Consider the following 27,759-nt stretch of genomic DNA (forward strand, 5'->3'; position numbering starts at 1 on the left):
TATGGATTTTGCACGCTCGATACTTGAAACTATGTTTCCTTTGAAAGACCCGTTTTGGATCCTCTATGTTGTTGGATATTTATTGGTTTGTTGTTTTAAAAAAAAACCTAATGACGATATTAAATAATTAAATAATGGTTTACGGTCCATTAGCCTTCGTAAACTTTTAAAATGGCTAAGAGGTGCGAGTTATTTTCTAATACCCCTTGGAGCTGTATGCTGCAGCTGACAGTTGCTAATTGCTAACATTTCAGCAAACTTTGAACTGTTGACACATTTTCTGACAACACCTCCTACTGCTCTTGGGTAAGGTGGTTGGGAAATACTGAGTATGTTTATCAGCTGCTTCTGTGTAAATTCTGATGCAAGTGTAATGTGTATATAAATGGCGCCGACGGTGTCATCTTGTATGCACTTTCCTAGTTTTTTCCCTTTGGACGTAGTAATTTTAGTGGTGGATAATTTGTACTTGATAATACAAGGGATGAGTCCTACCCCATTGTGCTCATCTCGGCTAAAATGCAAGCAACCAACTAAATAGGATGGATCATATTTGTTTATTGAACAAGTTTGTAAACTATTTGTTTTACCTTTTTTCGGTTGCTCCATTTCTTTATCCTGTAGTTCTAGAAAGAGTCAAATTTACTGCACCAGCCTAAAAAAGTTAAAAAATAAAACCTTTTTATTGAGCAGTTGCTCAGTGCATGACGAACCTTTTGCAATCAAGACAGTAGAGCACATTGTCAACACCCTTGCATTAGTGCTAAGTTTAATTGAGAACATACAGAAAGAATCCCTTAAGTATGCCGAACTTGATGTTGCAGAGAACCCAGAAAGCCAGATATCCCTCTCCCGCGTGACATCTCTATCGGCCATTCATGCTTCCCTATATATACTCCACTTGTCCCATATTTTATCGAATTTCTTTGGACAACATCTGCTAAGGCAGACCACCCTTTCTGCTTGTCGACACCTATGCAAGTGTCCTCCCATTCCCGGACACTCGGAGGTCTATTCGCTCCCCATGCTTCCTATATATGTTTTTGGGCCACCCCTGCTGCCAACTATAACCACATTTTGGAATACAGAGGCCAAGTCTCCTCCCCATTATGCACAGCAGCAACGATCTGGCCTCTAGCAGCACCGTTATGCCAGTAACATTGGTTATCACCTGTACCACTCCCCTCCAATAGCATTGAATCACGGTGCATTGCTAGAGCATATGGAAAAATTAGCCCAACACATCTCACACTCTTATACAGAGGGCTGGATCACAACAACCCAATCACTGAAGAAGTAACCTAGAGTAATGAGATCTGAAGTATTCGTAGTTGGATCATACGATAGCAAGCCCGGATATCTATTTCTATGTGGCTCTCTATAACCAATCGTCATCTTCAGTAAGCCTCTATATCTTCTTCCCAAGCCTCTCTCAAGGAATGCAGCAGGTCAGGGGAGTTGTTCAATATTTTCTTGTATATTATTGAAATTGCTTTTGTTGGCATTGGGTCTTGTAGAAGGCTGTCCTCCAACGGGGAGTACTCTGACAGCTGCTCCCTTTCTGGGACATGGCATCGAAACACATGGCCTAGCTGCAGGTATTTAAACTGTTCTGCTTCTCCCAGCTCAAAGTCCTGCTGTAAATTAGCAAAAGATAATAGTGTGCCCCACCTCCAGATGCCTCTGAGATGCTCAATACCTACCAGGCTCCACTTATGGAATCCTTTTAGATTGCTACTTTCACACAAAAGGTCACTGTCCCACAGTGGAGTTTTGTCTGTCAACTTGCCTTTCCATCCCAGATATTTATTTGCCTCTCCACGCCCTAGCCACCGCTTGAGTTTGCTACGGTAGCATACCTGTTTGTTTCTTGTTGTACAGGAGTGACTGATAGCCCTGGTCTCCCATTGTACCTCAGTGCATTCGGTAGGTCTGATCATTTATGTCCTCGAAAGCCATTCACTACAGTCAATTGCTTTGGCCAGTAATAAACCAGGATGTCTGGGATCGCCAGCCCCACCCTCCGTTGGAGCTTGACAAGGGAGATCCGAGAGATGCCGTATTTCCATAACAATTTGTGCAATTCGCTGGTCACCCTGCGAAAGAACTTGATTGATACCCTGTATGCAGTATTTTGTTTGCACATAGCATGCGGGGAAGTATCATCTTAAAGAGCACTTCTCTTTCCCTAAAGGAGACCTCCAGTGTTTCCCGTCTTCACTCGGCCGTTTCAGCTGACAAAATCGATTCAGGTCCATAAATTCTTCTGCATCCCTAGTCACATAGATACCCAAATATGTAAAGCCCCAAGTTAGCACTGGGTTCCCCCCCATAGGCGGCAAACCCGCTTCCTACCGTCAAGGGGAAAAAAACAGAAGCTTGGCCCAGTTGATCTGATAGCCAGATTAGCTCTCAGAGAGTTGAAAAATATGTAGGATTTTAGCCATCAAAAGGTGCAGCCTCTTCACATATAGCAAAATGTCGCCTGCATAGAGGGCAATACTTTCCTCCCACTTGCCGCTCCCTGAAATCCCTCATGGTAGTGGGTCTTGGTGAATCCAGGCTGCCAATGGCTCCAAGACCAGAGTGAAAATGATCGGGATATGGTGCAACCTTGTCTTGTGCACCTATCGAGAATGAAGGGGCGAGAGTGTACACCGTTGACCCACACCTTCACCAAAGGGCCTTGATAAGATATAGAAGCTGAACCCTGGAGCAATACTCTGGTCCAAATCAGAGTCTGGCCAAGGCTGCAAAGAGATATGACCACTCAATGTTATCAAAGGCCTTTCTTGCATCCAGTGATCGTAGGGCTCTTACGCCGTGTGAGAGGCCGCTGTCCTATATAATATCCCATTAAGACGCTTCAGGTTCAATCTATTAACACTGCGCATGAGGATTTGGCTGGCCTGAGATGGCTGTGCGCTGTGAAGGAAGTGCCCACCACTCCCCCACCAGCAGTGTAATTCCCTGGACTCACCCCTAAGACGCGTTAGAATCCTTGGGGTGAGTCCAGGGGATCAAAATAAAATGATAATAAAACGGTATTGAAACCCATTTTATTATCCTCTTATTTGCCGTGTAGGCGGGGGCGGCGCTCCACTTTACCACACCCAAGGCACATCAAACAAGTTATGGTCGCCAACTCCCTTATGTTGAGGATTCACAAAGGGACGGGAGCCTGTGCCCCCTGGACTCTGCATCTCACAACCCAGTCCCCCTCGATCCCAAGCGCCACTCCAGGTTTCCACAAGCTTAGTATATTTAGAGTACAGTAGTCCAAGCTATACCATTAATTCCCAGCAAAAGTACCACACTTATTGCCTCTGCAATACAGAGTCCTGGCTATTAAGACCAGCAGCACTCTGTTGGCAGGGACCTGTCCCTCAAGTGATTGTGCCATTTTAGGAAACCTTACCCTCCGAAGCTTCTGGAGAGTGTCCTATTGGGGAGGTCGCAGTCTCGTTACCCTGCCGGCTTGGGTGGGCTACTTCTTCCCCTCACTCGGTTGCCTCGCCATCCCTACAGTCACTCCCAGGCCTCCACTGGTGTGGCGAAATACCATGACTTACCTTCCACCACCACTCGGAGCCTTGCAGGAAAAAGCATCAAATATTTTAGTTCTTTAGCGCAGAGCTCTCATTTAACCTCATCAGAATTGGGGTGTTGGTGCTGCACCGTCAGCGTAAAGTCAGGAAAGAACCGCATTGTAGTCTTCTTGTACCTCAAGTCCCCAACGGAGTGTATGACCTGAAGTTTAGCCTCCCATTCTCAGTGGTTAAAGACTTTGGCAAAAATCGTGTGCAGGTGTTTCAGTTTTGGCCGCGGCCTCAGCGCCCTATGCACCCGCCCCACTGAGAAGAAATTGGAGAGACGCTTGGCCCAGAGGTTGTTAACAATTAGATCTTCAATAAACAAGTTTGCGCTTGGCCCCTCTGCCTTCTCGGGGACCCCCACCACTCTAATGTTATTACTGCGGGCTCTGCCTTCCTGGTCCTCCAGAAAAGCCGCCATGACCTCCTGTTTAGTGAGACGTTAGACCTGAACCTCCAGTGTTTGTGACTTAGTTTGCAATGTGAGAATATCTGTGTCAGCTGCTGTAATCTTCTCTGACATTTTCTTGAAATCTGCTCTCAAGAGATTAACGCCAACTGTTACTGCATTGATTTTGGGTTCCAGAGTGCCCTTGAGGTCTTGAATCGCTGAGGACCTTTTGGTTCTACCATTTTCCAGTGTGATTAACCGAGGCCCTCCCTGGAGAACGAGAGAGGGGGACTTCCCCACTAGGACACCGTGGATGATTAAGGAAAGCACTTTAAACAATTAAATGGACGGGGTCCGGAAATCCTCATATGCATACAGTGCAACGCCCGCACTTCCAAGAATCCTACCCCATCAGTGTATCATGTCCCAGTAGGAGCCCTAGTGTCCGTAATGCCAGGGCCTTTCCCTCCAACTCCCAAAACTCGTCACCTGTGTGTCCAGCAAGCTGCGTCTCAGGTGTCAAAATTCGGCAAGACCCCTCACTCGCCGTTGGAGCCTGCCCCTGCATGGAAATCCAGGCCCTCAGGTATGCGCAGGTTCAGTCCAGTTGCCACCCAATGGAGGAATGTACAGAAATGGAGGAGGTAGCGGGGGCCCGGACTGGCTAAGCCAGCCCACACACTTGCCGGCTGTTCCCCCCTCAGGCAGGACAGGGCCCCCACTCACACATCGCCCCACCGGTCCGCAATCCAGGCAGTGTGGTCCACCTCTTGCCTGGCGATGCGTTGGTGTCCAAGCAGTTTTATGTACAGCGCGGCCTTCCCTGCTGCCCTATTGACTGCCGCGAGGGAGCACTGCTCTGTCGCTGCGACTCCCCCGGCCGTCACTCCTCACCTCCCTCGTCGTAGTTGCTGGCAGATCTGACTCCCGCAGTAGCCTCTATTACCACCAGGGCCAAGGGCTGCCACCGCCCCTGCTCTCCACTTCCACCCTGGAGGTCTGCTCCAATTCAGCAACAGCCTTACTCCGATGGCTGTCTCCTCGCTGAGCCCCGTAGGCCTGGCCTTTCGATCCCACCCCAGGCCAGGGCAGGGCCCATTCAATCGGTGACGTTTCTCTATCCGAGGGGATGCATGGCCACTGCCCCCCGCCGCATGGCACCCACGGCAGCCACAGATTACATACAACGCCTCCTCGTTGCATCACCAGGTCGGCTCTTTAGCTCTGATGCAGCCAAGTCAAGGCACAGTTGACCCCCCCTCGACCCACCCGATCCAGTGCTTTCCGGGCAAGTCTGGTCCTGGATGCTTCACCACGGTGGCCGGTGCCCTAGAGAGATAGTGCACACCTTCTAGTGCGGGTGTGGTTGGATATTGGTGAGGGTGGTCGTGCCTAGGTTAGATAGTGCCCCAGAGCGCTCTTAAAGAGCAGCCAACTTGGCTGACTCCAGGCCACACCCCACCAAATGTGTTTTCAAACAGTTGATTATATACGGTCAAAACAGTGGACGGTATGTTGCACAAGGGCTGTTGAAAATGTATCTAATATCTGATAGATACTTCTAGCCACAGATTTCTTACCTTAGAATATTTCCCAGGTGTCAAACTGGATCTGGAAACTTGTTTGAGCAGTCCCTTTGCGTCTTGGTAGATGATGTCGTTGAGATCCACGTGGCATTGTCTGTGCCAGAAGTGACATGTGCGGCAACCCAGTGCGCTAACCTCCGTTCCTTCTTTTACGCGCTATCAGCGTGCATCGACATTGAGCTCCTCTCAGTCACATTTTGACTAACTTTTTCAACCTTTTGTGTGACTTCTCGCAGTGTGCCATTTTTCCCTACTTATTGGATGTCTTCCCCAAAAGATCAACTGGTTTTAAACCATGTGGTGCCGGCCACAGGCAAATGACTATGACAGACAACCATGCAATGTTCGTGTGGTTCCTGGAATAGGAGCACAACCCTAAGACCTTTTCAGATTGTCACACCATGAATCTGAAGGCTGTCTGTGAGCGGGCCACAAAGCTTCTGGCCTCTCGACATACATCTGTGCACCATTCCAGGTCCCGTTCGCAAGGGAGGCCCAAAGACCGCTCTCAGAGTCACTAGCACTGATCTTTGTCACTATCCCAGACTATTTCAGCTAAGTCTCAGAAGAAGTCCAAAAGTCAAAGCACTCTTCAACTTCCCTGGCTGGTTTCATTCATTAGGCAAGGAGTGGGATTAATGCCGCAAGTCGAGGCTCACTTGCAGGTCTGCCCTAGGGAGCCCATGCCTGAGCCTTAGTCAGGCATGGGTCCTCCCGAACCTGGTTCACCCTGCATTTTCTAGAGTTTTACGGAGCTGAGGGACCTTCGCCCAACTTTGAGAAATGTATGAGGTAAGGAGCCTCATTTTAGGGCAGCCGGACCCCTCGGTAGCACCTTCAGGCTCTATGGGTTTGTTAGGGACACTGACTGGTTTTCCACTTGTGTGTTTAGCCCCGGCGCCAAATGGACCCTAAAAATCCATTGGTGGATCCAGATGGGCTGCAACTTCATGGCCTCCTCCAGGGACCCTTCCAGTGTTGCTGTTTCTGGTGCATGCAATGCCCAATGTGGCACTGAACCGATCGTGATGCGCAACTCTGATATAAAGCCGGACATCCATTGACCAGAACCACATGGTGTAGTGGCTATGGAGCCCTACTTACTGAAGGGCCCACTGAGGAACATGAATGGAAGGAATCTCAGGATCCCTATGGTTATTCCAACCCTCTAGGAGAGTTCATGTCCGACTACAACTAGTAACTCGTTGCCAGTGGTCTGGATACCTCACCGGACAGTGGTGTCCCCTCTCCTCCCAGGGTGGCTGCGGCGGAAGGGTGCTCTTTTGCAATGGCGGTAGAGGTCAAGACTAACATCTTGACAGAGATGCTTCAAACTGGATTGTCTGTCTCACCCCCCCCCCCGCCCCACCCCCCCTGAATCCCTACTCCCCTTCAGTGAAGCCTCACTGATGTCCTGCTCAGGCCCTGGGCAACGTCCTGCTAAGGCTTTCCTGTGCGCAGAACCATTGCCTGCCGCCATCCCCTGCTCCCGGCAATCCAGCCTTTCTCACCCAGCATCCCAACTCTGAGAGCCTGCTGGTCCAGTCCTCGATCTCCAAAATCAATAGAATTGGAAATGGAGAATTCTAAAGATCATCTCTACAACCAGTGGAGGAAAATTCTTGACAGTCCAACCAAATGAAGTCGTCCACTAATTGATGGCTGATTAACAGAGTTTATTAGTACATTTTTAGTGATTATTTTTTAAATAATCATAGAGGTATGGTTGTCAAAGCATTTTTGTAATGTGCAGTTTTGGGTGATAAGTTATGTGTGTGTGTGATGTGTGTATAAATAGTTTATGCTGTATATAATTATAACTATTGAATTAAAGATGTTGTACTTGAAATGATTTGATTATAATACTTAAAAGTTTATCAATGTAGTTTAGTAGTGCCACATTTTCGTATTGTATATGCATAAAATGCATATTACAACCCCTGGTTTTGGGGGTTCGTGGGTGGCTTCTCATTTTCCTGCTGAGACTCTGTCCAATTTACCTGAGACCTTTTCTTTTTCTTTAGGATGCTGTCAGTACTCTTTGAGACTGACACTTAGATTTTTGTGACTTTCTCTACCCAATTAGAAATTTCAAAAAACGTCTAATTTCTGACTTTGTATCTGAGTCTTCATGGCATTTACTGAATTTCTTTGTATTAATGATATAGAGATTTTTGTTATAAAAATCTTAAAATTGTTATTGATCTAGAGCTCCATGAGTTAGTGGACCAAATCACTATTCGACTTTACTCTGCTAAGTTGTTGGGCCTGTTGTTTTAGTGGGTGGTGACTCTTAACCCAAGATCAAGGGTGCTGAAGCTGAACCGCCAGAGGTAGATTGTGGGGGTTTCTAAATATTTGGTGTGTTGTGAATTATCGCTGTTCTGGCTCCTGCACCTGATTTGTAAAAGGGGACAGCTTCCTCGTTGAAAGTAGTGTTGGAGGTCTTGGAGGGAATAGGCAGTCGTCAGTAGACCACTGCGTGCTCAACGCCCCCCCCCCCCCATGTCTTTTCAAAAATTAAATGTATATATTTTGTTCTTATTAAAGTAGCTCCTGTTCCTCCCTTTATTAGCCATCCTATTTCCTGTTTGGATATGCAAAGTCAGAGATCTACTGTCACCTACAGGTCTACATTCCTCCATTTGCAGCCGATCACAGGAGTTGCAAACTTTGGCCTACTTAATTGCTATTCATTTGACAGGTCTTTTTCAGGGGACAATTAGCGTTGTGACTTTTTTGTTCATACGTCCCACTTCAGTTGCACACCCATTGTCGAACAACCTGGTGAGCATATTGCACATACTGGTTTGCTAGTGTCCGTTGGCACCTCATGCCCCAGCTCTCTGGCTTTCAAGGTCAGCAAATCAGCAACTAAGTGATGTAATCTTAAATGGAATAGAAATTTAAAAAACAGACTACGGCCAGCGAGGGAAAGTTTGGCGACTGTTACAATTGCACCAATTTCTTCGGATTCTATTTGAAGTTCTTGCTTTTCTCTTTTTTTCCTTTAAGGTCGTCTATATGCCATGCAAACCGGGATGAAGATTGACAGCAAATCCCCAGAGTGCCGCAAATTTTTGTCAAAATTGATGGATCAATTGGAATCTGTGAGTAAAGGCTTGCTTTCCGGTGTTTTTGTTTGTTCCAGAACTACCCAATCTAATTAGGCGCAGGCAAACCAGATTCATACCCGGGTTTTATGATAACATCCTCTAAACTTAAGAATGAACCTTACAACAAAATGATTCAGATAATGAAAGTCTAAGTTAGATTCTACCCTTCTTTTGGCACCTCTGCCATATGCCACTGAGCGCATTTCTTAGTAAAAGTTTGTAGAGCTTTCTCAAGATTCAGCGCTCTCATATCTGGTCTCACCTCTTTGGATTCCCTTCAACCTATCCCAGTTTTTGAGAAATCCTACTTTCGTTGTCTCTCTTTTCTGATCTATGAAAGAGGAATGGTTTGCTTTATTTCTTGCTCACAATGCTTGATCTGCCTCTTTTGTAACTTGAATCGTGGGTTATTAAGTAATTCAAACAAACGTGTGTTTTCACTAAAACCCTCTTTCACCACCGGCAAGCGCGCGTCTACCTTCACTTCTTTCCTTGGTCAGAGGGCATTTTTAATATAATAACGGTATTGTTTAATATCATTACTGCATGTTCTTCTTCATGTTCACTAATTGTGGTCTGTTGATGGCTGGTCCTTTAGAACAGTCAAGCCAATGTGTGGTTCAGCAGCTGATGAGTTGCAGCTATGTTCTCCCTCTTTGATGTGTGACAGGCTGTTGTATCACATAACAAGCTGAACAATCTCTCAACAAACGCTAATAACAAGCGGCAACCGATTTTAGGGAGGGGCATAGGCGAAGCGTAACCGAAGCAGACTGTGAAAAGAGTCCCAGATACTCTGACAGCTTTCGCCATAGACCCTTACAGATTTTAATTGCAGGATGAGAGATTCAAGAATTGAAGAGGTGGGGCTAGGATCATTCTGAACTTTGAGTACCCAGTGTCACAGACTCTGTAGGTTGATACAAAGGCATGTAACTTGATTCTTTTTTTCAAAAGGGAACATCAGAACTTAAGCCACCAATATGTCTGTATACATTGGTCCATTAAGTTGTAAATATTCTTAAAGTACTTAACTCCTGCATGAGGCTTGCGTTTTTGCTGCTAGTTAGGACCATTCGACTCTGTATTAAAGCCTTGCTATGGTGTGACCATTTTTACATCCTTGCTTTAGTGAAAGAATAGCACCCATAATCTGCATCAGCTTCTTTACCTGTTATTGATGCCCTTTTGTGAGAATTTGTGCAGTTGTATGTCTTTTCAGTTCCTTGTGTTGCCTAATGTTTGTTGTCTTTTATTTTATTTGAGGGACCTTAGACTGCAAAGACCTCGTCCACATTTATATTGCAGTATGAGCTTCTCAAACACCAGGTGCTGTATGTAGAACCCCAGGGATGGTATTGTGTAAGGTCTGGTTGAAACCGGATTACAAAAATCTGGATGTGGTGGGGAGAGGAAACATTTAATTGAGACCTTACTATCCAACACATTGTGCTTTACACATATTTGTAATTCCAGACAGTGGCTGGAGGAGTGAGTTGCTCAGAATGACAGCTATGGGCCATGTTCCACACCATGTATTAGAACGTGGTGTGTGCTTGCGAAGACCACCAACTTAGTTGTCACACCACATCTCCTCCCTGTCGTTTTTTTTTTCTTCAAACTTAAGGAAAATATACTGTTGTCTTTTTTTCAGTAGTGTCCCTCTTTTCAGATTATGTTGCTTTAATTATTTTCCTGCTGCAATATATTTCATCATGGGTCCTTCCTTTAAAGCAATGTGTTGGAAAGATAGGAGTTTCTCAAGTCCAGTTTGTTGTCTCTCGATTAGTCGGTTCGAAAGTGAAGACTGGCTTTTTGAGGCAGTGTTGTGCAGACGGGAAATGCTGGGTCCCAGCATATTCCCCTCCCCAAACACAAGCATCCAGGATACAAGCTGCTCCATCAAATCGTAAATCAATCCGTCTCCTTATGAAGCTTTTGTTAAAGTAGGACAGATGCAAGGGCTGAATTCCAGATTAAATCAATTTCGCAACAACGCTGGTCCGAAAATAGCGACTAGACACCTCTTTCCTCAGATGGGGCTGCAATAGGGAACTTTGCAGAGGCAGTGGACTCCCAACAGAATAACTGTTTGGGTGTGGTTGCATATAGTCAATTTTTTTCAATTTTTTATTTGCTTTATTCGAGGTTAACTCATAAAAGCATTTACAAACAACATTAAAAACCCATAAAAACATTTGCACATTTTTCTTTAAAAAAATAAGGCTAAACAGTTATAAAAGTGCCTCAATTGCATTGTTACATAAAATTTTACAAATAAAATACAGTATAAAAACTCTGATAATGACCTCCTCTTAATTCATCTGTCTAAAAACTTTTGTCTGATGGACCATGACCAGCCAAGAAATTTAGCAGTGGCTGTTACTATAAACAATGAGGAACTAGTGCGTGTAATTGTTAAGGCCACCGCACTGCTGGTCGTACCTAAATTCTTGCACATGGGGGTAAGCCAGATGCGTCTGGGCTCAGCATAAAATTTACATGCGAATAAAAAATGTCAAATTGTTTCATCATGCATTCCACAGGATGGACAGGAACTGTTAGATGGGCCTCCCCACCTGCCTGTCAGAGATCTAAGAGGAAGAGCGCCTGCTCTAATCTGGAAGAGCAACTTCCTATCCCTCTGGCTAGTAATGGTATCGTAGTAAAGTTCGAGGGTGGGGAGAAACTTCGCTTCCAGGAATTTTCCCGCCATAGTCTCTGGGCTAGTTTCTTTCCAGGTTAGTTCTGCCACCTTTTCCCAGTACATCTCTTTAAGATTAGATTTTGATGGAAATGAGGCACCTTCTGGATTCTCCAATAGTGTTTGGAGGCCGAGGGCACCCAACATTTTTCTGAGATCTTTTAGCCATCCTATTTTGTGGAACACATCTGTCTTAATTATGTCCATAAATCCCTCAGCATAATGTAAAAAGTTCGGGTGTAGTCCAGAGTCTACGCCAATACAGAATTGGCCGCAACCTTGCTAAATCAGATACAGCCTTCCTTCCCAGATCGTACCTAAGCGGCAACAAAGGAGTACCTTTAGGAAGGCTAGTAATAAGTCGGAAGAACTTATTTTCTAAAATTTGTAATTTCCCAAGGTTCTCGTAGCTCCACAGCTCTGCCCCATAAAGTGCTGATCCTAGGGCTTTGGCCTCGTACACCTGAAGCGCAGGTTTTACTGGTTTTGTTAGGGATTTCCTGTGCTCAGAGCCAAGTCCCCCAGCCATTGCCTGTGTCTTATGGTTGCAATGTCTATATGTTTGGTCCATCTTAGGTCATTTGATATATGTATTCCCAAATATGTAAAAGCATTGACAGTCTCCAAAGGGTGATCATTCATAACAATGTGAGATCTTCCGCCTCGACTTGGATTGAAAACCATTACCTTTGTTTTGGAGACGTTGATTTCTAGCCCATGGTCCTCACAAAATTGATCAAAGATAGTTAAGGCTCGCTGTAGACCACTCGGGGTCTTAGATAAAATCAGAGTGTCATCTGCAAACATTAAAATCGGTATCTTGGTACCGGCCAATGATGGGGCGTCCACATTTTCAGACAACATACGGGAAACAACTCCATTAATGTACAGCGTGAACAGCTTGGGGGCCATTGAGCATCCTTGGCGTACACCTTGCTCAACGGGAAAGTCTGAGGTGACCATGCCATGTTCTCCCCACTGGATTCTCGCAAAATTTGCCTCATGCAGCCTCATTAACATTGTCAAAAGTTCTTCTGGTAGACCCAGGTTCTTCAGCACTTGCCACAGTTTAGGCCTTGGCACTAGATCAAAGGCAGCCCGCAAATCTACAAAAGCTGCATACAGGCTGCCCTTCCCCAGTAACACGGTCTTCCATTGTAATAAAGTGAAGCGGAAGACCTGGTCCATCGCGCTGATAGATTTTTGAAAACCTGCTTGAAATGGCGACAGGGCATTGTTCTCTTCGGCCCAATCCAAAAGTCTATTAACAAACACCTTACCAATCACTTTTTGAATGGTGTCAATTAGGCTTATGGGCCTATAGTTTCCTGGTTGCGATCTATCTCTTTTCTTGAAAATAGGAATTATAACAGCGCATTGCCATGACGCCGGTATATTAGCGCCCTGGGCAACCGCATTCAATAGGAGAAGGATGTAATTACTCCAGCGCTCCTTGTCATTAATAAAAAGGTCCACTGGCACCCCATCTAAACCCGGGGCTCTACCATTAGAAACTGTGCTTAGGGCCCATATAACTTCACTGACACAAAATAAGTTGTCGTTATAGAAAGAAGGCCTGAAGTCAACCATCAGGTTGTTGGGCTGGGTGTCTGCATACTGAGGCTTAAAATAATTTATCCAGTCCTCCTGGGATACATTATTGGCGGGAGGCTCCGATGCACCTCCCTTGCCCCTCTTAACAATGTTCCAGAATGGCCTAGAATCTTTTTGTCACTAGCCTCTTTTAAGTCTTGCTAATGGAGCTCGTACCAATATTTCTTTGCATCGGCTATGCTTTTTCTATACTCCATTCTAGCAAGGCGAACAGAGACCAGATCCCTCCCCTTGATCGCCGCTCCCAAAGCTGCTCTAGTCTGCCTGCACTGAGCATTGTACCATTTAGCTGGTTTGGAGTTTCTCACATTAGCTTTCTTTGCAGGTTTCTGGAAATAGTCCCTTATAGCTACAAAGAGGTTCTCGTGGATTCTAGTTACTTATCGCTGCCTAGATCGTTTAAACTAGCTTGTTCAAGGAGTATTACTGCCTCATCAACCTGTGCATTAATACTATTAATGGTTTGCTGGTTAGTCTTAACGTTTACCCATTTCAGCCTGCGCATGTCATTGGTTGGAACAGTCAGAGGGGCATTAACTACCTCATGTGTCATAACCGCACTGTTTGGGACCCACCATTTGTGTTTGACACATAACGGGTTATGATCGCTTTCTATTCTTGGTTTTACCTCCATGTCAATCACTTGTCCCCAGAGCTTTAGACTACATAAAACGTAGTCTGTTCGGCTCCTATGTCGCCCGTTATCAAAGGTATTTGCCCCCGACTTATCACTCAAGGTCCTTCCATTTAATGCCCTCAGGCTACTTTCGTAGCATATTGCCTTTAGGGAGATGATATCCTCAGACCAACGAGTGACAGGTTACAGATGTAATTTAGGGATGCCCCACTGCCTGTCCTCCTCATCCTCTACCCAGTCTTGTTGGATAGCCAAGGGTTCGAAAGTTCTATTTAAGTCGCCCGCTATCACAACACTGCTGTCTGGCGAGTGGGATTCAAGGAGGGAACTCAAAGCCGCACAGACTTCTGACCTCCCTCCCCTATTTCCCCTGGCGTAGACATTGTAAATGTCAATCCAACCCTGTTTGGGTGTGGTTGCATATAGTGTCTTTCAGCCACCTCTCTTCACCCATTGGTCTGTTGTTTTTGTTGTTGTTTTTTTTAAAAACATTTCTTTTTTGGTTTTTGTTTAACAGCAAGTATTCTCTTGCATATAAGGAATATACAGTAACCATTTGTCTGTTGGTATCACATTTTCCTTCCGCCCACTACAACATATAGCATTGGGAAGTGAGTCAGCCTACTAACCCACTAGTTAACTTCACTTTGATTCAGTGCATTTTGCTTTTAACACATCCGCACACAAGCTTGTTCCCTTCAGTGCCAGTGTTTTAGTTTTTACTTTATAATTACTTTTGTGTTTCTAGTGTTTAGAGACTGATGTGATAGAGGGACGCTTCTGGTGCACATTCCATCTTTATAGATCCCATCTCCTGCCAATGTTGCTGTAAATTCCTTATGTATTGTTTTGCTTTTCTGGCTGCTGCTATTTTACAGCACACCAGATAAGACTGTGGCTATTTAAAACTGTTGTGTATTAAGTTATCCTCTTTTTGTTAACCTTTTTTCTTTCTTTCTCTCTTTCTTTCCTTTATTCTGTCATTTCTTCCTTTTTTCCTAGAGTATTGGCTTCCTTCCTCACTCCCTTCCTCCTTCCCTCTCTCTTGCTCAAGGCATGGCTTTGGAGTACAGGGCTAGGCCCTCCAACATTTTCCTGTGCTCAGCCCCTTCAAGCAGTGGCCTGCAGGTTCCTCGGGCCATGCACTTTGGCTTCTGGCCTTTCCTTTCGGGCTCAGGACACTGGGTACCCTTTAATCCACTTTTTCTGCCAGTACATCCTTTGACGTTCACCCATATGTTTCTTGGTGCAGGAAGGGAGTGGCAACACTGGTCATAGCAGGTCTTGAACACTGGGTGCAGTGTTTATCATTCGTAAATCCATCCCTTTTTGGGGGTCCCCTCCGCTGTCTCCATTAAGGCAGATAGCTATTGTCAATGTGTTTTTATTGCCCTGTCTCCTCTAATTCTTTGTGATACTACCAATGCACCTACCTTATCGCTTTTTCAGGGAACTACATGACAACATAGTCTCCTGTCTGAACTGGTATGGGGCCCAAACAGGCAAAGGTTGGCAGTCTCCATGCTACAGCAGCCACTGACTGAAGGGGACCTGGGAGCCCCAACAATGAATTATACTACGCAGGGGTGTGGCTACAGTGGGTGATGTTGTGGCTGAGTGATACCACCTGCCCTGAAAAGATGACGGTGCGCAAGGTACTGGGGGCCATCCCGATATACACTTGGCTGTTGGACCTTGGGAACCACCCTTGAACCAAGACACGCCAGATAAAGATGGCAGCCTTTAGTTGGCAGAGGTATTTATATACAAGGAGACTCTATCCACCGTACTCTCCACTGAAACCAGTGTGGCTACAACCAGCATTCCAAGAGGTGCTCTGTAGATTTGATCAGGCACCCCAGAAAAATGCGGGTATAAACTGCATGGGAGAGTGGTACCCTTATGTCCTTGAAAGACACCATGGACACCTGTGGGCTAACAGCTCGGACAATTCCTGCTACATCAAGCACTACAACATATGATACTTACTGTTTGTGGACAAGATGTGACCGAACCGCCCTAATCTCTTGTTTTACACACACTCCTGATGAATGGAGGGGCACGCCGAACTATCACTGTGCTTTACACCGCTCTTAACTCCTCTCTGTTATGACCACACAAGGGGGCTAGGGTCAAATGGACTGCAGTCCTCCCAGAACCCCTGATGGACAAAGCATGGGTGAGGGCCCTGAAACAAGAGATATCTCGGACCCTCCGCTTACGCTTGACCTAATTTAACAGCCTAGACCGAACATACCTGAAGCAACACTGACTTCACTGTTTGTTTCCTGGTGTACCACATATCTGTCGTAAGCGCAAACTACTCAATGCCAGGTTCTACCACACAGTAAGGGATTGCACAGTGATCCACAGAGCTTTGGACAAAGTCTCGAGGGTGGTAACGGCGATCACAGATCACACATTGTTGGTTTCCCCAGAGTCATGTCTACTTAGTCTTCGCCCTCATGCCAAGGGAGACAAACATCTACACAGATTTATAGATCTGACTTTTGTATTATTTAAACTTAAAACAGCAAAGGCCTTAAAAATGCCTACCGCTCCTGACATTAAGAGCTGGCTGCAACCAACAACTGGAAAATACCTGCCCAGCACTTTCAAAAAAGGCCCTAGGAGAGGGTCCTAATACTCATAGACACCCAATGGAGCAGACCAAGGCTATGATAGATAATCACATTGAGTTTATCAAAATATATAATTGTTTTATTTTTTCTTTAAATCAGATTTATAAATAACATTTCATCAGTTTATCAACAAGGGTTAGATACAAGACCAAGCCACATTTTAATAAAACATTAATAAATTGATCATGTCCCACACACCAAATTCACACATCACAATCATAATATCATACATTCCAGAACTCATCATTGCAACTCAAACATCACACATGCACTTCACATCAACAATTGCATCAGGGTAGACACAACAGCCACTGAATGGTTGGATGACAAGTTCGAAAAGGTCATCAGGGTGGTAGGAGTAGATACAATCCAGCTGCCCCCGCACGAACAGCGCCAACGCGCGTTACGTGTTCTGCCCCAGCCGGGTCTACACCTTCATCAGGGCGGAGATGGACGAGAGGTATGGGACAGTGCACTCGTAGTTAAAGATGCGAAAAAAGCGGCTGGTTTTTCTAAAACAAGGAGCAGCTTTCGGCCAAGAAGGATGGGGCTTCCCAACAAGGCTCAGATGGATTCCAGGTGGATCCTTCTCCGCAGCATACGAGTACCTCCCTCCGAGAGGCCATGGGAGGAAGCAGGGGATATCACTCCTTGCAAAGCTAATAGGGCGAAAACTGCTTCACAATCTCAACGGGCCGGTCCCCCAGATAGCAGATTCCTTGCCATAAAACCGGACAGCGCAGGCACCGATCAACACTTCCTGTCAGCTCAAGTACGGCCAGACATCCGAAGATAATGGTGCCACCCTGAGTCATGTCTACTTGGTCTTCGCCCTCATGCCAAGGGAGACAAACATCTACACAAATTTATAGATCTGACTTTTGTATTATTTAAACTTAAAACAGCAAAGGCCTTAAAAATACCTACGGCTCCTGACATTAAGAGCTGGCTGACCAGGCTGATAAAATGAGCGAGAGCAGAGTTTGACACAGTGGAGATGGCGAGAGTGCGAGAGAGAGGTCCTGTGAACAGGAGAAATTAGGAGACGTGCATCTTGAATCTCGAGGCCAAAATTGATGACAGATGTAGGAAGGTAGATACCTGACTATGGTTACCCCCGACGTTTTGCCTGGTGTTTTGCTGGTTTTCTGACTTAGTTGACCTGGGTCCCTGCCAATCAGGACCCCAGGCCTACTGCTCTCTCTCTAAAATGGATTCCATGTACCTTAGGTGCATTACCCAATTGGAACTGGGCCACCCTGTCAGACCCTGTAACTCAGGGCATCGGTGTACCCAGGGCCTACCAGGGGCTGAAGCATGTATTATGCCACCCCTGGATGGCCATCTAAATCTGACACAACTGGCTGCACGACAGCTGGGGCCACGTGGCGTACTCGCCCGTTGCTGTAGGTATAGTATCCCTATACCTAACCTTAAAATGGACACCCGAGTTCCTCTCAGTCACTCCTATGGCAGGCCTTGACAATCCTGAAGGCAGAGTGCATGGAACCGTGTGAATTGGGCTCTGGCACGAGCCGAGCCCGGTTGCAGCTTGCGGAACCAAGACCCAATGGCTGTTCCATGATAACGCGTATCATATCGGTAAATTCGGTATCGCGTTATCAAGACATGTCGAGTAAGGTGTCATACGAATCGGGGTGCTGCCCTCTCACCAACCCTGGCGACGAGGTTAGCATCCCGCCCTTCTAGAGGGACACGACATGTACGTAACTGTGAACCCCGGTTAAAGTTAACTGAAGCCTCAGCTCCACAAAATGGACGCTGCCACCACAGACACAAGTCTGACCTCCTGCTGCTGGGAGTCCTTCCAGCGAGGAGAGCTTGGACAAAGGGTTTCCTGTCAAGGGCGGTGTTCGCACCGTCCCAGACAGGGTTTTGTGTATTCTGGGTAGGTAGGGCTTTGCAAGAAGGTGACTGCGGAGTGGCACCCCGGTGCTCACTATGCATCTGCCGGCTAGAACCAGTTCCAGGGGCGCGCAGCCCCTGACCTGGGGAAAGTCCAGCAGGGGGAGAGGGGTGTAACTACCCCCCTTCCTGGTCCCACCCTTAGGGCAGGACCTAGTCATGTACCCGCCCCTTTCTTTAGGATAAAGGCCGGAGCGGGGACCCTTCCAAATGAGATCATCTTTGAATCAAGAATACTTTCTACGAAAGGACTTCGAGACTCTTCTCAAGATTTCTCCCTTGTGGCTAAGGAGTAGTCACCCTGCATCCGCAGGCACCATCTAAGAACTCTGCGGTTTGCTGCAAGTCCTTCCTCAAGGATCCGACGGCCCAGCTCGACGAGAACCGGCTTCCCTGGCACCTCTGACCTCTACCCACGTCGTCAGCTCAGCTGAGATCTGTGGGTGCGACGAGACCTCGAGGGACCGGCCATCATCAGAACCTGCACGCTTTCTTAACCAGCAAGACCATCGAAGCAATTCTCTGGTGAGTGCTCTGGGGTCCGAGAAACCCCGACCCTGAGCAGCTCCAGCACCGAAGTGCAGTCTCCCAGCATCTCCACGATCTGCGTGGGGCCCTTCTGCTCGCTGCTCAGCACGTTGTCTGGTCACTAGCCGCTGGCTTGTGCCCTTCTTTGACGACATCCGACAACCAACGCTGCTGGTCTGGTTGCTCCAGACCGGCCCTTCCTCCCTTTGCCGAGAGGAGCACCCCGGACCCTCCTGGTCCACTCAAGACGCCATTTTAGGTCCACCACGTGGCCCTGAAATCTGCCAAGGCTTGTTGCCCCAATCCTGGGCCCAGCGACGCCGACAGCATCAACCTTTGTGGGACAGTTCGCACCTCCACCCTGGTCGCCGACAACGCCTCCTGGTCCATGAGACTGCAGAGCCTAGCGTCGCCCACTCACCTAGTCGAGGTGACGACCATCCGGTGCCTCCCTGGTACCCTCTGACTACTGGCTAGTAGTACGAACTTGGTCCCCTCTGCTTTCAGGTATCAACGATCACTGATCCAGGCTTGGATCACCACGAACTATTCATCACTGGTCGCCGGCCAGCAACTCCTTTTCTTCCGGCTCCTGGCTCGTCAGCGAAGACCCCGACGCCTGTAAGACTTGTGCAGCCGCAGCCCTCGTGGCTAGGTAACTTCGGCATTTCGGTGCCTGCATAGCCTCCTTACTCTAGGGTCCCGAGTCCCTCGCTTCCGACTTGCCTTATCGGGTCCGCCCGAGACCACTAAACTTTCCGTGCCCTCGGGCACTTGTTTTAATTGTGCACTTGAAGTATTTTCTAAGAGCTTTTGTTCTGTGCTTAGTACCCTGTCCTCATAAAGAGTACAGGGCTGTTGTGATTCTAATAAATATACTGTTTATTTTCATAACACTTGTGTGGTGTCCTTTCACTTGGTGTTCAAGGGGTATGTGATGGTAATACAGCTGGCTTAACACGCCCTCTAGAGTTTAGCCCGAAGACTGCTCGTATCCACGCTACTAGGATAGCTGGTCTAAGGTTGACTTACAACCAATCACCATAAGGGTCGTTTGGAACGATACATAGTGGTCGCTAGAATAGCGAACGCTGCATATCGGGCCAACTTCTCACAACAGACCGCCCTGAAAGTGTCTGAGGAATCCCTTCCACTAATGTGATTGACAACCTCCCAACCTACTATAGTGCTTCAGGGGAAGAGTTGCATTACGCCTAGGGAAATGAATATTGTATTGCATATTATAGGTGTGGGATGCCAGCACCGGTCAGGCGCTGGCACACATGTTGCAAGGGGACTTTTCCCCCTGACTCCTTCCTATGCTGCTTACCTGTGTGCAACATTATACTGATGTTCTTGATGACTCAGATGTTGATGTTCTTGGTTTTCTGTTTTTACCTTGCCATTGGATACTGGACTGGATTGATGTGTATATTACTGTGTGCATTCAACCATATATACTGTGTACATGAGTGAGCTCTTACAGGCTTTGATGATGAGAATGGTAATGACCAAAAAGGCAGTATGTTGCTACTAATAAATAAGAAATAGAAAAAAGATTGAGACTAGCTTATACTTAGATCTCAAACTTGCCAGTGGCTTAGATACCACCCCCTGAGACAAAGTTGAGGTCTCCAAAATGGACCTCCACTGCGGACAGTGTCTCTTTCTCGTTTACAGTCTGCTGCGCAGCGGGAGTGTTTAAACTACAGTTGCCTACCTCAGAGACTAAGGAAAAGTTACTGACCGAAATGTTGTATTCTGCACCTGCTTCTTCCGGAAGTTAATACTGCCTTTTAACAAGGCTCTGACAGAGACCTCGATGGTGACTTGGTCTAAGCCAGCCTCCACTCCCCCTGTAGATCGTTCTGTGGCTAGACGTCATAGGCCCACCCCTGGAGATGCAGACTTTTTTAACTCTGCACTGGACTTCGAAAGTTTGGAGCTCATGCTTCCACCAGCTAAACTAATCCCAATGTGTTCCTGATCGCACTTCCGGACATGAGTCGCACATTGATGCATTCGGCAAAAGAGCCTTCTCTTCCTGTGTGGCACTGAGATCCCTGAATGCTATTTGCCTTCTTCGATGCTATACAAATGTCTTGTGGGATATGGTGAGTGAGATATCGACCTTCCCTGACAAGTTCAGTAAGACCTTCGTTCAGACAAACCAACACAGTCAGGATGCAACAAAATATATTTTGAGGGCCTCCTGGACACAGTGTACTGTGATCAGTCATTATGCTTGGATACACACCACAGAATTTTCTGAAGACATGTAGTCCTCCCTTATTGACATCCCATTTGATGGTTCCCGAGTTTTCAAAGAGAAAGGTGATCCTGCATTGGAGTGTTTCAAAGAAGGCTTTTCTTGGGCCTGCTGATTGGGCTTGCCATCTCCAGCCCATCAGTTTCACCAAAACTGCAAAAAATTCAGAAGGTACACCCAGAATCTCACCTATTGTCAGAGAAAACCCTCAAAACCCTTGCAGCTGCCAGGACAGCCCTTCCACGGCTCAAAAAGATGTGAAGGTGGCAGAGGCTGTATACATCACCAGTCATTTTCTTCCTCCTCCCCTGCTGCAGCCGCGGCCAAGCCACTTTGATTTCCACTCCCTTGCTCATGCACGATAAGTAGGGATCAGAATTGGTTTGTTCCTGCCCGGCTGCTGTGCTATAACTTCAGACCAGTGGGTGCTGCAGATTATTCAACAAGGTTACTCGATCTCCTTCGCATTCACATCCATTATACCCCACCCATTTTTGTGCAGGTTTCAGTAGCCTATCTCTCTATTCTTGTGCGGTAAGTGCAGTCACTCCTGGAGGGATGGTCTTCAAAGCAAATCCGGGCTGGGTACTACTTACTTTAATTACTTGTGTCCGAACTAGATGGATGACCCAGTCCAATCCTGGAACTTTGGCTTTTGAACCCTTCCTATGGAAGGACAACTTCAAATGTTGACTTTGGCCAGGTCCTTCCTTCTCTGGATACAGGGGACTGAATGATGCCCTTTTATTTGTAGGACATGTACTTTCATGTACCCATCCTGTAGTCTCAAAACGCTTCCACCGTTTCTTGGTGGGGTTGGAGCATTTTCAATTTATTGTTATGCCCATTAACCTTTCTTCTATCTCTGATGTTTACGAAGGTGTTGGTGGTTGGGGACTGTCTTTTCAGGTCGTGAATACATATATTCCTGTACTGCCATGACTGGTTGCTGAAAGCTCAACGCAGTCATTTGTGGACCTCTTACAAATAATGATCACCCTTCTTCCATCCCTGAGATTTTCCATAATCTACTGAAATCCCATCTGCAGCCTGTGCAGAGAATTCTCTTCGGAGGTGCTATCCTGCACTCCACCCCAGCAGTAGGTTCAGGACTTACAGGTTATGTAACTGATACTTTGGGCTCACTCTTGCATTCCAGCAGGGACGGTTCTGATGCACTTGGCCTCTGGGGCACCTGCAGCCTGCTGGTGTTGCATCCTCGTTGGCACAGCAGCCTTGCAGTGGAACTTCCCTCTGCTGTGGGTCCAGCACTGTGGCAGCCTTTTGGACATCGCCTGCATTTCGGAAGAGACAGCCTGGGATAGTTAGTAGTGGCTGTTAGGCACCAATCTGACATGCGGCAGACAGTTCTCCCTACCCCACCTAGAGCTCACAATGGTGACAGGTGTATTGCCTCTGAATAGGCATCAATGCCAGGTCACTGGGCAAACACAAAGAGGAAATTGCAGATTTAGTTACCTCTCACAAACTAGATCTTCTTTTCATCACGGAAACCTGGACCAATCCTTCTTCAGAGCCAGGCCTATTAGCGGCTGTCCCGGAAGGCTATACCATTCTAAGACAAGACGGAGCCTTAATACAGGCGGCGGAATTGCTATAATCTATTGTAGCAATCTCAAAACCGCCATAAACCAGGTCCCACTCACCACGTGTGAGGCAGTATACTTCTCCATAGCCTTGGGCTCCTCTCAAAGCATCAAGGGCATCCTACTCTATCGTCCACCTGGTAGTAAGACCCAGTTCTTAACCACTTTTTTCGATATGGTAGAATCCCTAGCCACTGACAATTCTACCATCATCCTAGGAGGTTTCAACTTTCCCTTGGAAAATTCCACAGATAAAGATTCTAAAACTCTCTTATCTGAACTAGAGGCCCTGGGCCTCACACAACTGGTTCTTAAAAGCACCCACAAAGCAGGCCACACCTTAGATGGGTTATTTACCAATCTTAAAAATATGAAGGTAAAAGAGGTCCTGCCTCTCGCCTGGTCAGATCATCACTCTGTAATATTCGAAATTCCCCTTGACTCCCCATCACATTCAACCACCATAAAACGTGTTTCAAACCAGTTTAAATCATGGAAAGATCTTGACAATCAACAACTTATGGAACTCCTGCCTACATTACAACCTGAGATCTCTAATGATCCAAGCATAGCTGCCAAAGAATACACCCACTGGCTAGCTACTGTCATGGACAAACTAGTTCCTGTGAAATCCCAGTCTAAAAATCGCAACTCCCCCTCAGCCCCTTGGTTTACCAGTGCTCTCAGGGAACAAAAACAGCTATGTAGAAATCGAGATAGACACTGGAGAAAGACCTACCCTTCCGACTAGAAACTTCTTTATAAAAAAGAACTCACTAAATACAAAGCCATGATCCACCAAGAAAAAAGCTTATACTATTCCACTCAGATTGAACAAGCTAAAAATTCTAACAAACAACTCCCAGGTTGTATCCAAACTTTCCCATCTACCCTCTCAAACTGTCCCAGCGCCCTTGCAAGCTTTTTGTAATAACCTAGCCAGTTACTTCTTTGACAAAGTTAACAACATATACATCAACTTCTCTGATCGAACTAAAGAACCTACACTCTCTCAAAACACATGTGATTCTCAGCCTACTTTTAGGCAGTTCCAAAGGGTCACGGCCACCCATGTAATTAATGCTATGACCACTATCAAGTCAGGCTCTGTAAATGATCCTTGTCCACCCGCCATCCTCCTTCTGGTGGTTGACATTATAGCCCCTCTACTGGCAGAAATATTCAATTCTATGTTTCGCACGGGTATCTATCCCAATATCTGGAAGGACACCCTTGTCAAACCTCTCTTGAAAAAACCCCACCTAGACACAGAAGACACTAAAAATTACATACCTAGTGCCAGTCTGCCATTTGCAGCCAAATTAGTAGAAAAACTAATGAATACTCAAATCTCCCAATACATCGAAGATCATTACCTACTGGACGATACCCAATTTGGTTTTCGCAAGAACCATAGCACGGAGACAGCTCTCATCAAAGCGTCAGACGAAATAAGAACCATCCTTGACCAAGGAGGGACGGATGTGCTCATTTTGCTGGATCTGTCAGCCGCTTTTGACATGGTCGATCATAAAACCCTGATCGACCGTGTCAACATCATAGGCATCCAGGATGAAGCCAGTGACCTCCTCTCCTCATTCCTCTCCAATCGCACCCAGACAAGTCATGCTGGGCGATTTCAGCTCTGCTCAAATGACACTACCTTGTGGCGACCCACAGGGCTCATCCCTGAGTCCAATGCTATTTAATGTCTACGTAACTGACCTAGCAAGAGTCATCAAGTCTCATGGGATGAGCCTAACATCCTACGCGGACGACACTCAGTTGGTCTTGGCTATAAAAAACAACGGAGAGGAAGTAGCGACCAACTTCCAGTACGACATGCTGGCCATCAGCAATTGAATGTCCATTAACTGTCTAAAATTAAATTCCGAAAAGACGGAAGTAATGATATTTGGCAAGCTCAGCCCGACTTGGCCCAGTTCCTGGTGGCCCACAGAGCTAGGCCCTCCGCCTAACCCTGTCACCAAGGTTAGAAACCTAGGAATACTCCTTGACGACAAACTTACATTTGCCGCTCATGCAAACACCATTGTCTCATCCTCCTTTTACAAACTGAAAATCATTTAAAAAATCCTCCCCTATCTTCCCCCCAACTCAGGAAAAACATTGGTCACAGCTTTTGTAATGTCTTCTTTAGACTATTGCAATGGACTCCTTATCAACGCCCAGCAACAAGTCATCCGAAAACTGCAGTCTGTACAGAATGCAGCAGCAAGAATGCTTTCGGGTACTCCAAAATTCAAACCCATTGCCCAAGTCATCAAAGGCTACCATTGGCTTGCAGTGAAAAACCGTATTAAATTTAAGGCACTATGTATTGCCTATAAAGCCTCACGCAAGCAAGGACCTCGCTTTCTCCTCAACTCCCTAGCCTTTCATGTTCCTAACAGACCACTACGATCTATCAATGCTCTCTTGTGGTCTGTGCCGCGCACCAAAACCGCCTCCTGGGGCGATCGCCGCTTCACCGTCTCAACAGCCAAACTCTGGAACTCCCTTGATTAGGACACCAGATCCAGTCCTACACTTATCGCCTTCAGGAGAAAAATAAAAACTTGGCTATTCAATCAATAATCCCGCTTGATCCCTTTTCTTTTCTGTCACGTTCACAGCGCCAAGACGCCCTTGGGCATTTGTTGCGCTTTACAAGTTTCATAAATAAATAAATAAATAGTGGTGGTCCTCTGGGAGAGGTGGAGATATGGTGACTGTGCTCTCTTATGGAGCAAAGACACCACATCACCCTCCTAAAGCTTCATGCCCTTTAATTAGCTGTGAAGGCCTTCTTCCCATCCATCATGGTACATCTGATTCTGGTCTTGACGGACAACAAAACCACTGTATACTACTGCAACACACATGAAGGTGTGGGGTCACGGATCTTGTGCTAAAAGACACTTCATTTCTGGAACTCACTGGGCCTGCAAGGAATCTCCTTGACTGGTAAATCATTTGGTGGATATTCTGAACAGCAGGGTGGAAGAACTAATCAGATATTAGCTGGTAGATCACAAATGACATCTTCATCTGGAAGTATCTCAAGGCATCTCCATCTGGTGGGACCTACCCTGGTTGGATCTTTTCACTGCCACAGAGGACATACTGTGTCAAGATTATTGCCCACTGGAGTGTCTGCCTCTGTATGTCTTCCTACCTTTGCATCTCCTGGCTCGAATTCTGAAAAAATTCAGGACAGGCAGGCTCAGATCATCCTGATAGCACTGAATTAGTCCAGGAGAGTGTGATATGGTAATCTGTTGAGCCCAAGCATGTGCCTACCCCCACCCACCCCATATCCAACTGCGCGTTTGGGACGACTTCCTGTTTCAGCAACAGTGCAGTTCCTGCACCCGAATCATCACAACCTACATCTCTATGCGTAGATATTGAGCAGCTCCAACTGAAGGGATGTTATTTACCTGCTAAAGTAGTGGATGTTATCCTTGAGACTAGGTACCCATATTTATTATGGTAGTTGGGGGACGTTTATGACCCGCTGCAGAGATTATCAAGATGATCCTATGCAAACCAAACCGCAGATCTCTTGTTATTCGTTCTAGCTCAGCCCAAGCAAGGCTTTGCGATGACACTGTTAAAGGAGGTTTGTTTGCGCCCTCCAGGCAATTTTTGTGTTTGCCTCACCAGCCTTTGTTATTTAAGTCATTAGTTGTGATGTGTTTCTGAAGGGTCTTACTTACATGTTTCCCTCTAAGCCCTTGATTTTGTCTGGACCTTGATTTGGTGCTTATGTTCTTCATTTGCAAATCCTTCAAAAACCTGCATAGTTGATCCCTGAATTACTTACAAATAAGACTGTATCTCTCACTGCATTTATTTGTGTTATCAGTGAGCTGCCGGCACTGTCAGTGCAATCTTCGCACACCACCTTCTTCCTGGATAAACAGGACCTTAGAAGGCCTCTTTGATTGTACATCGAGTGCACAACAGGTCACCAGGTGGATGAAACTAAGTTGACCTTTCCATAGATGGTTAAGGGGAGGTTCCTCCATCTGGTAAAAAGGAGATTAATTTCTTTGATCGTTCTATCAAGATTGATCCGGGGGATTATTTCCAGGTCTTTGACAACGTAGATACCTAAGTATCTTAACTCTGTGCTAGCTATTCTCCCCCCCGCCCCCAATTGATCTAGGTTCCAGCACATCACCTCTGTCTTTGATGTGTTAACTAAGTAACCCGACAGGGACGCAAATCCTTCCAAAAGTGCCTCTTATCTATTTACTACTATACCCCTGGCCTTTCCACACAAGAATATAAGCAAAGTACAAAGTAAGATTGGGAGCTTTATATGGGGGGATAAGGGGGTCAGGTTGGCCTTGAAGAAACTGAGACGCAGACTTAATAAAGGGGGACTGACTCTTCCTGATATCAGTTGGTATGCAGTAGCATTCCAGTTTAAAGCTATTCGGATGCTACTCGTGAGACCAGAGGAGTCAGCCTGGGGAAGGTTGTTGGGAGAAATGGCTAGAACAGAAGGAGGTGGAGGTAGTAAGGCTTTTTTATATAAGTTTGGGGCACCAAAGTACTTCAAGAGAGTTTGCCTGAAGGTTCTGAGGGCAGCCCTGGGGATATGGTAGAAAGTCAGACTCAATTGGGGGATAGGGTATTACTCGGACCTGGCTCCTATCTGGGACTCACCCGGAGCACCTTGCTGCCTTAGAGACAGCCTTGCGCTACCTATCAAGAGAGTTGGTATAACTATCTGGTCCGACCTGGCAGATTCTGAGGGGATCCATCCTTGGGAATTCCTGAGAGCTAGGATTGGCACAGGACTCTCTAGATTTAAATATCTACAGCTGGTGTCCTGGTTTGATACAGAAAGAGGGAAGTGATATATTGAAAGACTATCAATCTGTTTGTCCAATAAGAAAAGAGCTATCAGTGTTTTTATCATCTACTAGAAGCTGAAGACCTGGTGATCCCTCTTCCAACCACGGCTTGGAAGCAAACTCCTCTTGAATCCTCAATAGATGCCCTTTGAGAGCCCTCATTAAAGGTATTATATAAATATATTAAACCTGCTAGCCTAAAAAATAATAATTTTTTGTCATCAATAGGCTTTATTACACCCCAGCAAAGATAGCCAAGTTTGCCCCAACTCCAA

General features: G+C 46.3%; 1 protein-coding gene across 1 annotated transcript in view; it reads left to right on the top strand.

Moving 5' to 3' along the window:
- VTA1 (vesicle trafficking 1) overlaps positions 1 to 27,759 on the top strand; it is a 329,175-nt gene that overhangs the window by 53,998 nt on the left and 247,418 nt on the right. Inside the window, exon 2 of the mRNA XM_086927161.1 lies at positions 8,586 to 8,680. Within this exon, the coding sequence (XP_086783287.1) occupies positions 8,586 to 8,680 (95 nt within the window). The remainder of the gene's footprint in view (positions 1 to 8,585; positions 8,681 to 27,759) is intronic.

The sequence above is a fragment of the Lissotriton vulgaris genome, chromosome 6, assembly GCF_964263255.1.
Source record: "Lissotriton vulgaris chromosome 6, aLisVul1.2, whole genome shotgun sequence".
Lineage (NCBI taxonomy): Eukaryota > Metazoa > Chordata > Amphibia > Caudata > Salamandridae > Lissotriton > Lissotriton vulgaris.